Source organism: Leuresthes tenuis, unplaced genomic scaffold (genome assembly GCF_036924035.1).
Source record: "Leuresthes tenuis unplaced genomic scaffold, fLeuTen1.0.hap1 SCAF_4, whole genome shotgun sequence".
Classification (NCBI taxonomy): Eukaryota; Metazoa; Chordata; class Actinopteri; order Atheriniformes; family Atherinopsidae; genus Leuresthes; species Leuresthes tenuis.
Genome location: NW_027325358.1, coordinates 19,860,252 through 19,874,911, shown reverse-complemented (window position 1 = coordinate 19,874,911; position 14,660 = coordinate 19,860,252). Strand labels below are relative to the sequence as shown.

The 14,660-nt window shown below is 39.5% G+C and overlaps 1 protein-coding gene across 1 annotated transcript; it reads left to right on the top strand.

Moving 5' to 3' along the window:
- Nucleotides 1-413: 413 nt before the first annotated feature.
- On the top strand, nucleotides 414-9,382 carry LOC140305932 (arachidonate 12-lipoxygenase, 12R-type-like). The gene is made up of 15 exons (XM_072384989.1): nucleotides 414-458; nucleotides 665-842; nucleotides 1,955-2,159; nucleotides 2,290-2,371; nucleotides 2,590-2,712; nucleotides 2,855-2,958; nucleotides 4,805-4,971; nucleotides 5,122-5,265; nucleotides 5,908-6,111; nucleotides 6,287-6,373; nucleotides 6,471-6,640; nucleotides 7,571-7,692; nucleotides 7,818-7,918; nucleotides 8,370-8,540; nucleotides 8,678-9,382. Exons 2-15 carry the CDS (start codon nucleotides 690-692, stop codon nucleotides 8,855-8,857), a joined length of 2,013 nt encoding a protein of 670 aa, XP_072241090.1. The 5' UTR covers nucleotides 414-458; nucleotides 665-689; the 3' UTR covers nucleotides 8,858-9,382.
- Nucleotides 9,383-14,660: the final 5,278 nt, after the last annotated feature.

Genomic DNA, 14,660 nt, shown 5'->3' with positions numbered 1-14,660 from the left:
TGAATGATAAATGAACTGTATTAACAACAAAGTTTTTCTTTTGTCCACCACCCACAGAACTGACTCATAAGGTACTGGACTGCACACCTCATACCAATCTGACGTCTTTCCTAATTGTTGAAACTACTACTGCGTAACTATGTAATTTCTCATGTGCAGAAACTGCCGGACATTTGAGTATTGAAAAGGAAGAATTAATGTCAACTCGTCTAATGCAGTAAACAAAAAAGTGATGTAAAATGCCTGGAAATCCCCGACATTCAGTTACAACTGGGTTTGGGAGGTGAATTTCTTCACAAGTTCAGTAATCGTTCATACATTTCAACACTTCATCATTGGAGATGTCCATTGGTTCTGGAAGGTTACTCCCACAAAACCATGTGTATTAAAAGAGACATCAGAGGTGTTGCACCAAGCCTGGAGATCTTCAGAGGAACTTCTTGGTCTCATTAGCAGAGGTAAGAGATATGCTTGTTTTAAAGATTTCTGTGAGCTGTGATTGGACTGAAACAGAGGACTGGAAAGAGAGACATTTAATTTGAACTGTTATGATACATTTTGTAATTGTCGGACCAAAAATTCTGTTGCTCTAAACATCTTAGTTCATTTACTGATGACTGGCCGAAGAGGTGCTGTTAATGGGTATTTTCCTCTCCTCTGTCAGAACTGATCAACTTTCAAGAGTGAAAATGGTGGATTACGAAGTGACTGTAATCACCTCCAATCGCGTCGCCTCCACCACTTTTAACAACGTCTTCATTAAGCTGGTGGGCACAGATGGGGAAAGTGAGCGCAAGTGGCTCATAAGCCTGAAAGGTGCTGCAGCATTCATCAAAGGAGCTGTAAGTCTGGAAGATTCAATTCAATTCAATTCAATTTAGTTTATGTGGCGCCAAATTACAACAAATGTCATCTCAAGGCATTTGAATAATATAGTCCAATTCAAGCCAATTGGAATTCAATTCATTGTAATCATAATCCAATGAAATCCAAGTAATTAATTTCAAAATAATCAAATTCTGTGTCAATCCAATTCTGTGTCAATATAGAGCCAATTCAAAAACAATATCCTAGCTAAGGAAACCAACAGATTGCACCGAAACTTGTCTTCTGTCCAATCTCCTGTCCTGAGCGTGCCTGTAGCGACTGTGGAAAGGAACGACTCCCTTTTAACAGGAAGAAACCTCCATCAGAACCAGACTCAGGAAGGGTGGCCATCCGCCTCGACCAGCTGGGGTTTGAGAAGACAGAAAAGAGGGGAAAAAAACCACCATAACACCATTCAAAGGATACCTGTTGGAACAGGGAAACACAAGTTAATAACCACAATAATGTCACATGTACATAAAATCATTTGAGAAATTAAACAGGGGAAAAGAGAGAAAAGCGAGGAAAGGTGTGACAGATGAGGTCCCCCAGCAGTCTAAGTCTATAGCAGCTTAACTATGGGATGTTTCAGGATCACCGGAGCCATCCCTAACTATAAGCTTTATCAAAAAGGAAAGTTTTAAGCCTAATCTTAAGACTGGAAAGGGTGTCTGCTTCCCGGACATTTACTGGCAGCTTATTCCACAAGAGAGCGGCCTGATAACTGAAGGCTCTGCCTTCCATTCTACTTTTAGAAACTCTGGGAGCAACAAGTAAACCTGCAGTTTGGGAGCAAAGTGTCAGGAAAATATCTTACAGTGAGATCAAGCTCAATCTTTAAATGTTCCCTTAGTCTTACCTCACATGATCCTCACAAGCTCAGTCTCATGTTTAGCAACAGGATATGTGCAGCATGAGCAAAAATGACCATATTTGCTTCAGTGTGATCACGTTGCACATACATTTTATGTTCTCCACTCTTGGAGTAATCATATGCTGATTACTCAGCTTTCACAGCTCAGCTCTCGCTTTTTAAATATGCTTCATGTCTTGTAGTGTTTTCTAACAATGCTTTCACTATGTTTAGGTGTCATATTTTACTGTGTCCTGCCCCACTTCCATTGGAAAACTGGTGCTGATTGAACTGGACAAACAGCCTCTCCTGCTGTTTCCAGAAGACTCTTGGTTTCCTGCCAAAGTGGAAGTGAAATCCCCTGAGGGACACACCTACAACTTTCCCATCTACCGCTGGATCACTGACAGTGAGGTGTACCGCTTCAGGGAGGCAACAGGTTTGTGAAACTGTGCCTGTCATAAAAAAAGTATACATTAAAAAAAAGAACAGGTTCTGTAAATCGGGTAAATTCATCTTATCAAACTTGACTTGCTGACAGTTTTAAACCTTGTTATTCTTTTTTTCAGCTCTGAGAGTCTTTGAAGATCACCATCATCTTGGCAGATACAGTCGGGAACAAGAGCTTCAGGAGCGTAAAGAAGACTATCGGTGAGAGCTCAGAGCTTTTACACTTTTCAGTGTTATGCACCCAGAGACTAACAAGAACACAAACCTGCTCAACCCTGGTTGGAGTAAATTAACTATCACATGACATTTTTGATCTGTCAAGATTTATTAAAACACATTCAAATATGTCAGAGAATTCAAGTGATTTATGATTGCGTACTCAAAAATAAAACAGCAGATACCTTCTTTACTCTTGGCAGCTGGAATGTGTACGAGGAGGGAATACCACATCACATGAAGGTAGATGACCCTCTTTCGCTGCCTTGTGAGGTCCGTTTTTCCTTCACCAAGACCACAGAGTTTTTGTTCACTGCGTCCACAGGGTGAAGTCATTATATTCTCTCTTATATATCTTATATCTTATATATTCTCTTATATATCTTTCTACTTATTCATATTTTGACTTACCTATATATTATTTAAAGTGTCACAAAGTTACTGTTTTTCTTTTTCTCATTTTTTCAGACTGACAGAGCTGAAGCTGAAGGGTTTGGCTGATTGTGAGGAGAGTTGGACCAGTATTGATGACATTGATCGGGTGTTTTGCTGCAAACAGACTGACATGTCAGGTACAGTACAATTATTGCAGGTTATGTAACTGCATGAATATATAAACCGAGCAGCTGCTACAAGTGAGTTTTACCAGTCAGGAAGTGAATTATAAAATTTAAATACTGAAAGCGGCAGGAACGTGCATATAAATTCTTTTTGCCAGAATTATGAAGCTGTGCAACAACAGTTAGATAATGTCACAAATGCTAAACATAAGAACCAAAACAATATTAAAAAAAAAAATCGTTTTTTATGTCAAGATTCTACTACTTTACTTCGTCGAGGAGGTCTTAGGAATATGTGAGGTGAGTTCATTCCAACTACACATCCTTGCTTTACAAGTACCAGTATGTGTGCAGGAAAAGGAACACCTATGGATTTTGTATGAAGGTATGATTTATGCATCAGACCCACAATCTTTTGGGATGTTTTGGTACGCAGTTTACACAGCACATTTCACACTGCCTGACTTAAACAAGCAGTGTTGAAGTACCTTCGTTGCTGTTTTTTTATGACCCACCAGGCCAAAATAGAGAACAAAAGTTGATATACCTCCACACCTGCTGAAAAGGTAGTCACAGACTCAAATCGATGTGAGTGTAAGGAACAGCCAGCATGACGGAGCATGTGGCCAACGATACCTATGCTTTCATTGTTTTTTCCACATCAACTGTTGTGTGAATGGGAAACAAGGTTGGCTTATGAGGTTTGCTACTACTGATAAGCTACTATAGCTCAGATACCGTTAGGTCAGAGTCTATGCTAATCCCTGACCACCGCAAAATGTACATACAAAGGCATGTGAGCATCAGCTCTAAACGGCTCCATTGAGCAGCGAAGGAAGGTGGTCTGGTTTAAGCACAGTGGCCCTAGTCTGACCCTTACTGAAACAGCACTGCTGACAGCCCTCTGTTTGGACGGGTGGAGACCGAGCAAGTGCTCAACCCTCGCCAGGACACACTGTCATGCCGAATGAATGAATGAACGTGTACTATTGCACTGTTTGCTCATAGCTTCTGTGTTGTTGTTATTGGCGGCTATCGGGGGGCTCATAAAGCGCTTTTTACACACTCGTCTACTGGGATGATGTCATTGACGCACGCTGCTCAGCACAGCTTATTTACTCCGTGCTCTGTGACAGTCGGCTAATTTCACACGCAGTTTGCTACTGATAGTTTTGTGCAACATGGCAGGATATTTATCAAATTTTGACAACGTGGACGACAACTTTGAGTACGATGGACGTCCTTACCGGAGTGAATGAGCTGTGCTGCAGCGGCGGGCATCGATGACGTCATCCCAGTAGATTCAGTAGTAGATAAGACGAGCAAGCATAATTCTTCCAGGAAAATGGACAATGCAAAAAGCACCTTCATGTTTGGCTTCATGATCTTAATTATTGCGACCAATGAAGTGTCTCTGCGCAACACAGTCCTTGAACAAGGGTCCTACCAAGTACTTAGACAAATCAGCACAAAAATTTATTCTATAAATACATGTAAACAAGCCTATCAAATTACATAAAAAACTACATACATGAAACATCAATGCCTTTTATGGAAGTTAAACATGCAAAACCCAGAAAGGCCCCAGGTGGGAGTTGAACCAGGAACCCTTTTGCTGTGAAGCAACAATGCTAACCACCACACCACCATGGATTTTAACAAATGTTAAAATAGCTAAAGGCATAAACATGTAGAGGTTCCACATGTTTTTTTAATTGATGACAGAGGTAAAGAATCCAGATGTGTAAATAAATGGTAAATAGATGTGTATAAACTCTCTAACATCCTCTGCTAACGAAAGTGCCCAAGCAGGATTTTGCTTTATGAAAACTAAAATTACATCTTATTCCTTTTACAGACTATGTCCAAGAACATTGGAAGGAGGACACTTTTTTTGGCTACCAGTTTCTAAATGGTCTCAATCCAATATTGATCCGACGTTGTACGACCCTGCCCAGTAACTTTCCTGTTACTGATTGCATGGTCTTCCTCCATGGTGGGAGCAGTTTGACTGATGAAATGAAGGTGACGCCTCATACTGAAATGCAGTGGACTGCAACTTTCTTTGCATCTAGTTGATACTTTAATTGCTAAATGAATGTGCTCATATTGTAAAATACAAACGGCAGACATGTGAGACAGAGCATTTCTCAATTTTCCATGAAATTCAAACAGAAAGGAAACATATTCCTATGTGACTACAAGCAAATGGATGGAGTGCAAGCAAACACCATCAATGGAAAGCAGCAGTACTTGATGGCTCCACTCGTCCTGCTCCAAAAAACTCCAGATGATAAGCTGATGCCAATTGCTATCCAGGTAAGACTAACACTCAGAGACAGTATAGTATAGCCTTCAGTGAAATTCAGATTTGTTATTATGAGAAATATTTTATAGACCATAAGATTTAAGTTTCCCAGCAAATCCATCTTAATCATTGGTAACCACTGGTAGAAGCTACCATGGGAGGTTACAAAACTTTATGAGCATCAAAGGTTCATGATTCAGGTCAGTTTAATTCATGAAGCACAAAACACAAACTTGTCTGAAAGGGCATTACAATCAGAACACATTAAAACACAAAAAGATTGATCCTTCATTCTCTGAAGACAGAATAGACTTAAGTGGCAACACTGTCAGAGAGCAAACTGAGATGAAGCAACATCTAAAGTTGTGTCACTGCAACTGCCATTCTGCTTGCCTCTTTCCAACTGCCAAACACCTGTAACTTTACGCACACATACACACACACACACACACACACAACGATGTGTGTCGGAAAGTAGGACTGATGTTCTGAAGCTGACTCAGTGGAAATTCCTTAGAAAAGATGGAGACAGTACCAAACATAAGCTTACAATAATAAAGGCAAACGCAAAACAAGCACAGGGAAATCTTCATCCTTTTTGATGACTATGATGGCTGTATGAATGACCAACATGTTCCCTCCTTGTCCTGCAGCTGAAGCAGAAACCAGCAGAGGACAACCCGATCTTCTTCCCTACGGATTCTGAGTATGACTGGCTGCTGGCAAAGATTTTTGTGAGAAGTGCAGATTTCAGTGAGCATCAGCTCAATGTTCACCTGCTGCGCACTCACCTGCTGGCTGAGGTCTTTGCAGTCTCACTGCTGCGCAACCTGCCCATGGTGCACCCTCTCTACAAGGTAACTGAAGATGATGAACCGTCATGTCTCGCTATGCAAGTATTAGTAAATATTTCACGCTGCTGCATGGTGTAGAAGCTGAAGATTTCAGTCATGGTAAAACCACAAAGCAAAAACAAAGAGCACAAGGAATAACAACTCGCTGTGTTGCTAACTGAGTTCTCTCTTTCCTCAGCTTCTCATACCTCACACCCGCTACACCATACAGATCAACTTCTTGGCCCGAAGGAGGCTAATATCACAGGATGGTGTTTTCACTCAGGTAGGAGACACTTACTAGACAATACTCAACTTTGTTTTTTGCTTTTTCATTATGACAGAAAGTATTTGTCTTTTACTGCAATGTGACTATTGTTTAGTTTTCAGCCTCTGGTGGAGAGGGTTTGGTCACCATTCTGAGGAGATCATTGTCCTCAGTGACATACAGGTCCCTCTGTATCCCTGAGGACATTGCTGACCGTGGGCTGGAGGATGTGCCAAACTTCTACTACAGGGATGATGGACTCAGGCTTTGGGATATCATCCACAGGTACTACAGATATCTTCCATTTTGTGTTTCTGTCATAGGTTTCAGTCTGTGTTATTATTTTCAGCGCTTTAGACTGTTTAAAAACAGCTGGAGGCACCTTTAAAGGAGTTCTGCAGCTGAAGTTGGATTTAAAAAGCATGAAAGATACTGAAGGAAACTGCAGCTTCATTCCGTAAAAACACGGAGGCGGAGAAGGGGGGCTGGAGTCTATCCCAGCAGTCATTGGGCGAGAGGCGGGGTCATGTATGATAGCAAAGACATATCATAGATACTTTATCATGCTAATTTCCAAACATTCTTTCGGATTAGTTCAATTAAATATATAAAAGATATAACTAACCCTTTATCTATGACTAAGGAAAAGAAAAAATATATAGAATAGTTTGCTCTCACCACATTGAATACAAGAACGATCTGATTCTGACCCAACACACAGTGAGCATCTGACTCCTCAGGCATAATCTACATAAGCCACTCTACATTGAACATAAGTTATCAGCAGTGCATAGAATTGCACTAAATATATCGAATACAGTTCAGAGTCCTGATCAACTATAAGATATAATTGTAATTGCAGAAAGTTATTACTGTCTCTGAGCGAAGTGGTCCTGAGTGAACATCATTAAACCTTAAGTTCATGTTGTTGTGTTTTTAAAAATGTTTTGATCTCATGTTTATGTTCATATTTCATTATTTTCTACATTTACAGGAATCTAGCCTCACACATTTAAATTACACTCAATCCAGTATCTGTTTTGCATCTTACCCTGTGTTATCACTCTTCTATAACTTTCAACAAAAGTAAAATGCAAAATATTTAATATATTTGGCCAAATAATTTTTTTAACACATTACTTACTATTTAGACAATGATGGCATCTACCACAAATGTGAAATGTATTTTACAAAATGTTTCCCTATCTCTCAAAGGTTTGTGAAGGGAATCCTTGGCTACTACTACAAGAATGATTGTGAAGTCAAGCAAGACTCCGAACTCCAGAAGTGGATTTCCGACATTTTCGAACATGGATTTCTTTCCAAACAAAGCACAGGTGGGTGTATAAGAAAATTCTTTCTAAATTTTCTTTTGTAACGAAGCTTTGTGAATGTATTAAGAATTTGTTAACTTTTGTTTGAATGCTGTTAAATGATAAAGTTTATTCTTTCTCATTTCCAGGAATTCCACAGAGATTTACGACTGTGGCTGAGCTCATACAGTTTGTTACCATGGTGATCTTCACTGGCTCAGCCCAACATGCTGCGGTGAACACTGGACAGGTACAGAAATATGTATTTTTAAGAGACAAAAAACATGCAATGCTGGACTCTTATTCTGGTCTGATTCATAGTGAGGATAATATTTTCTGTGATGTGAGTTTACTGTGCCAACATGCAAGCAGTTTACAAGTAGCGTTAAACAGTATAGTTGATTAAAGTAGAGATTCCATTTGTTTTGCAGGCAAGATGAAGAGTCAGTGGATCATGAAATAAGTTTATTGCCAGATTTCTTTAATAGTACAAAATTTCCCAGCAAATTATCCAGTAGTTGTTTCAACATTTCAGCTAAAAAGTAGGGCTGACTTACCATGAGAGTGACTGTGCCATGTTTAAGGTCAATCACTTAAGTGACTGAGAGGAGGCTGTGAAAGTTAGATATAGCTGACTGTTTGGATATTTTATAGCAAAAACGGATCAATAACACATGATATTACTTATTTATTTACTGCAGTATGACTATGGTGGCTGGATGCCAAACACCCCCATCTCTCTGCAACTTCCCCCACCAACCACGAAAGGGAAAGCGACTGAAGCCACGATGTTGAGCACATTCCCAGATGTCAACACAACAGTTCAGGGCATGGCCACTATGTGGCTGCTCAGTCAGCAGTCCAGCGACTTCGTAAGTGTGCAAAACCTCAAGACAAATTACACTGTAACATTTACTGTCTCTACAAGTTGTATCAAGAACACGAACAAAATAGCTTATATTATAATGTTAAAAAATTTAAAAAATAAACATGTCATTCATCTCATCAGGTCCCTCTTGGCCAGTACCCTGAAGACCACTTCAGTGAGGAGACTCCCCTTCAGGTTATGAAGGACTTCCAAAAAGAGCTTGAGGTGTTAAGTGCAAATATCAAGACCAGAAACAAACATCTGGAAGTGCCATACACATACCTGGATCCAGAGGAGGTAGAAAACAGTGTGGCTATATAAATATTAAAGATTGGAATCTCCACAACAGATTTTTTTGTCTAATTGTTGATCAGTATAGGTAGTTCACCAGTTGTTTGTGATCTGTGCCTTAAAAGCTTTATTCTCATGATCAGTAAGAGATGGCTCCCACGGTTACAGAAAGAAACACATTTGCTCAAAAATAAATGAGAAATTGACTCTGCTTCGCTCTTGATTTGGAATTTCAGGAAAAATTTTCTTAAAGGACTGTATGGTCTCACACATAGTTTAATATGTTTTACTATGTCAGAATGTTCACTTGTTGGATTAAATAGTTATGTGTCATTTCTGTGATTTCTTTTCATTTTTCTCAGCTGGGGTCTTTCTGTGTGGGGTTTATTCTCTGGTTTTTGTGGGTTTTCTCTGGGTAAAGCAGCTTTCTCCCACAGTCCAAAAATATGCATTTCTGATTTAACTGGTGATTTAAAGTTGACTGCAAGAATGCAGGTTGTTTGTCTGTGTTAATCCTGCGATAGACTGATGGAATAACCAGGGTGTGCCCTTCCTTTCCCCTGATCTCAGCTAAGACGTTGACAAAATTATTTTGATAAATTTTGCTGAATTAAAGTAAATTTCTTGGCTCTGTGAATTTATGGGTGTATTTTTAGCCTCCTGCAAGACAAATTTTTGAGGCAGAACCCAAAAAGTACTTTATTGCCACAGTGGAATTGTTTTCAAAGGTAAAAACAAGAAGGTAGAAAAATGTAGAAAAGGTACAAAAGCTTTTGTCAGGATCAGCTGGAGTGGAAATGCGTATGTTTCTTCATGGGATCATTTCTGTGTCTTGATTTCTGATTATTTTTTGGCCAGATTTACCAAACTGAGCAAAATGGAATCGAAAAGACGAGCACAATTATTATGGGGTTCAGAGTAATGGATGAGGATGTGTGGGAGCCAAATCTGATATGCTGTGAGTGATTTCTCAAAAAATCCTTGATCCAGGTTCAGATACAGCAGTTTACCAACCAGAATAACTGGGATGATGGTATTAAAGACACAAAAGTCAATGGACACCATCTTAACATAGTTAAGGGAGTGATCGGTGCAGTGTGAGTATGGTGATAGCATCTTAGGTGGACTGTTTGGCTCAGTAAGAAAACCGATGAGGATCAAATGACTGGATGAGGGTGGCTTTAGTGTGATACAGGATCAGTATTTCAAAACACTTCAGGATAATAGAAGTGTGAGCAACTGACCTGTAGCTGTTAGGTCTGCAGAGGCTTGCTTTTTGGGAACTGGGATGCAGGGAAACGTTAGAAATCCTGCTGAAGACCCCGTCAAGCTGATTAGCACCAGTCTGAAGTAATTTGCCTTCACTCCAGCTGGTCCAACAGCCTTCTTTGGATTCACTGACCTCATCACACATCTCAGATTATCCTGCAGTGTGAGTGTGAGGGAGCCGGAAGCTACTGGGGGCAGGGATACAAAAGCAGACCCTCCAATCACAAATCAGGCAAAGAAGCAGTTCTGCTCCTCAGCCAGTGAGGCTGCAATATCCAAGCTGCAGCTAGTGCTGTCTTTGCAGTTCGTAAGATGTTTTATCCCTTGCCATATCCTCTGTTAATCATTTTGTGTCCAGTGGCCACTCTTTTCCTTACAGGTCTCCTTTACCTCCTTGATGCCTCTCTTTAGGCCCTATTCACCGACCGTAAAAATTTCTCTACACCTCATTATTTGGACTTCCTCGATGGGAAACATGCACTTATTGGTAGCAATATTATCAGCACAACATTTGATATGAAGAAAATCCCAGTCACTGTGCACTCTTCCAGGCCATGAGTAATCAAGAGCAATGCTAACATCAGCATCAGGTGGTATGTATACAGCAGGTCAAACAATAATACTCAGTTCCAGGGGTAAAATCCACACAATACTGACAGAGCTTCCATATCTGGACGTCATTGTATAAGGAGACATAGAGGCCCTGACTTTACCAGACTCTGTGCCTGCGTCCTTCTAGTGGCTAATGTATCCTGTTAGATGTAATGCAACATCAGAAATGAGCGGGTGCAGCAAACTTTCTGCTGAAATCATTACACAACAAGTCCAGAATGCTTGGTATGTGTCATGAACCCTTGACACATTTTGTTCTGAACCTTGTCTTGTCTCGTCATTTCCTGTTTTATTTTGAAATATTACCTTCCCTCTCGTTTCAGGTATCTTGCTCTTCCTCTTGTGTTAAGCGTCTGATTGTCTTCCCTGATTCCAAAGGGTTTCCACCTGTTCCCCATTGTCCCTCATGTATTCAAATAGTCTGCGTCTCCCTTGTCCTGTGCCAGTGTGTCGTAACTTTTCAGTGTTCTTCACCCTAGCGTTCTCAAAATCCATACTCTTTGAATCCACATCCCTGTAGTAGAGCGTTCCTCTTACAGAGCGATCTTTTGTTTCTTAAAGTTTTTGAACCATAGTCATAGTTTAGACTTCGTTTAAGTTTCATAGTCTGTTTTGTTTCCTCCATTAAGAAGTGGTTTTTGTTCCTGTTAAAGTTTTATCGTGCCTCCGTTAGAGGAGAGATTTGTGTTTGGTTATAAGAGTTCATAGTGCCTCCGTTAGATGGAGTGGATTTTGTTTTGACAACCGTTTATTGTGCCTCCATTATAGGAGAGCCCAGTGATAAGTATTAAGTTTCATAGTGCCTCCCTTTGTGGAGAGTTTTGTGTTATTTGTGATTGTGCCTCCGTTTATCGGGAGATTCTGCCTCACTAGGAGTGTGTGTAAAGTTAATTTGTTACCGTTTCACAGCCTTTCTGTTTTCCTCCTGGAGTGGAGTGAGTTTTGTGTTCATAAGTTTTATAGCTACACTAGCCTCAAGTATAGATATTGAGCCTCTTGTTTTGCTCTGTTTAGGAGATCCATAAGTTGTTTATATTAATAAACTGACTTATTTTGAAACCCTGCATCTGTGTCCTGCCGGTCCGTGACAGTATGAGGGGATTATGTGGATACCACGTTAGCCTAACCAGTAGACCAGTATCACCACTTCTTCTTTCTCTCTCTCTCTATGTCTCTGTCTCACTGTGACTCCACTAGACAGCCCTGTGAAAGTCATTTGTGATGACAAGGTTGCATCAAAGACAAACGTCCAATTACGCTTGCCAACTTTACACACATTCTGCTCCACAAGTCAGAAAAACACAGCCAAACAACCACACAAAAAACACCAAATCTAAGAGCTAATAGCCACTGCACTCTCGCTCGCTTTTTCATCAAATCCATCAAATAATGGTGGTTGTTATCATAAAACGATTTTATAACAGTTTAATGGTTATTTTACTTTATCTCAAATAAATTGGCAAAAAAAAATACTTTTCAAAGTGATTAAGTGTTGTCACACTGAAAAAAGTGATCCTTTTGATTCTATTTAGAACATGCTGTAATGGTTTCCTGGGTCTAGACCTTTGTATGCTTTAGTCTGCATGATGCCATTCAAGCGGAGTGTTTCAGTTCAGCTTCCTCTTGTGGTAGAAAGGAAAATTACAAAAGAAAAAAAAATAATCACCTATGAAAAAAAGGCTAAAATCTATAACCTTTTACCTACGCACAATTCACAAAGTCAGGAGAACAAGTTCAATCTTCTTCAGACTTCCATTCTGTCTATTATTCTGATAATCTTCTCATCTTCTAACTTAACTCTAACTTCTAACTCTAACTCTAACATAACATAAACGTATGGGATATAGAACGTCAAATAAACAACATAATATAACATAGAAAACGATTGTGGATCTTGAATACTTGAATCCATCAAATTCAGATGTACATCTGGAAAGTTATGACATATGAATAAAGAACCAAACAGTGTTATTTTCCTGTGTTAAACATGGAATACAAAAAGAAACAGCAGGAAACATCAGTTAACAGTTGCATTACTTCATATAGATGTCTAGTTACTGAATTTATTTAGGTTTAAGTAACCAATACTACAAACCACTAGGCGGCAATGTGGCTCCAGAGAAAAGTTAGTAATTTGACTAACTAATGATTTCTTCGTTATTTCACCAAGTATGATCGTGAAGAAGGTCTTAAAATACAGCTCAAGATTTCACTGAGAACCTTAAACAAAATGTACAAAGATATTGATAACTTTCAATCAGGCTTCCGACATCATCACAGCACTGAAACATTTGTAATGCAACATTTTCACTCTTGAAAGTTGATCAGTTTTGAAGGGGGAGATAAAAATACACATTAACAGCATCGATTAGGCCAGTCATCAGTAAATGAACCAAGATGTTTAAAGCAACAGAATTTCTGGTCTGACAATGAGAAATTAAATGTATCTCTTTCCAATTCTCTGCTTCAGTCCAAACACAGCTCACTGAAATCCTTATAACAATCATCTCTCTTACCTCTGCTAATGAGACCAAGAGGTTCCTCTGAAGTGTTAAATGACATTAGGTTGAATACTGATTGTGGTTATGTTTCAGTCCTGGTTCTGTCAGATGTCACTGCTGCATCAATTGCACTTTAGATCACAGAATCCTGTTGTACAGGCTGGAAAACTGGGTTGGACTTTCTGGAGCGGTCCTGGTTCAGGTCCTATATAGAAGGCCGGAGTTATTTTGTTACAATTGGCAGCTATGAATCTGAGCGAGTGGCCATGACTTGTGGAGTCCCCCAGGGGTCAATTCTTGGAAATCTTCTGTTTAACTTGTATATGCTCCCTTTGGGTCAGACATTACAGAATTTTAACATCAATTATCACAGTTATGCAGACGATACACAACTTTATGTGTCTCTGTCACCAGACGACTGCAACCCAAAAGAAGTACTGTGTCAGTGTCTGGAAGAAATAAACACCTGATGTCAACAAAATTGTTTTGATAAATTTGCTGAATGAAAGTAAATGTCTTGGCTCTGTGAATTTAAGGGTGTGCTTTTAGCCTCCGACAAGAGACATTGTTGAGGCAGAACACAAAAAGTACTTTATTGCCACTGTGAGAGCAGAATTGTTTTCAAAGGTAGAGACAAGAAAATGTAGAAAAGGTACAAAAGCTTTTGTCAGGTTCAGATGGAGTGGAAACACATGTTTCTCTATGGCATCATTTCTGTCTCTTGATTTCTGAGTATGTTTGGCCAGAATGGCCATTTACCAATTAATGCATTAAAAATCCTACAATATGATTTTCTGATTTTTTTTCCCTCATTTTGTCTCTCATAATTGAGGTATACCTATGATGAAAATTACAGGCCTCTCTTTTTAAGTGGGAGAACTTGCACAATTGGTGGCTGACTAAATATTTTTTTGCCCCACTGTATATGTACATTTACACATATATTTCTACTTATTCATCTTTTTACATATTATTTTTTTTTACTTATATATTATTTAAAGTGTCACATTAAAGTTACTGTTTTTTTTTTCTCAGACTGACAGAGCTGAAGCTGAAGGGTTTGGCTGACTGTAAAAAGAGTTGGACCAATATCGATGACATTCATCGGGCATTTTGCTGTAAACAGACTGACATGTCAGGTACATTATTGCAGGTTATGTAAATGTATGCAAGTATAAACCGATCAGCCACTACATTAGAACCACTGAGACAAAAAAAAAAAAAAACTGAATAACTTGTGAGAATTTATTAAGGGGTGAGTTTTACGGGCCAGGAAGGGAATTATTGAATTGAAATACTGAAAGTGGCAGGTATGTGCATAGAAATTCTTCTTGCTGTCAGGGTGGGAGGGAGGGGCCCTGAAGAATGGTCCGTCTAGCGGTTGGCCAGACTCCCGGCGACCCGGCCACCGCTTCAGGGCCGTGAGTCGGCTCAACAATTAAACAACAATT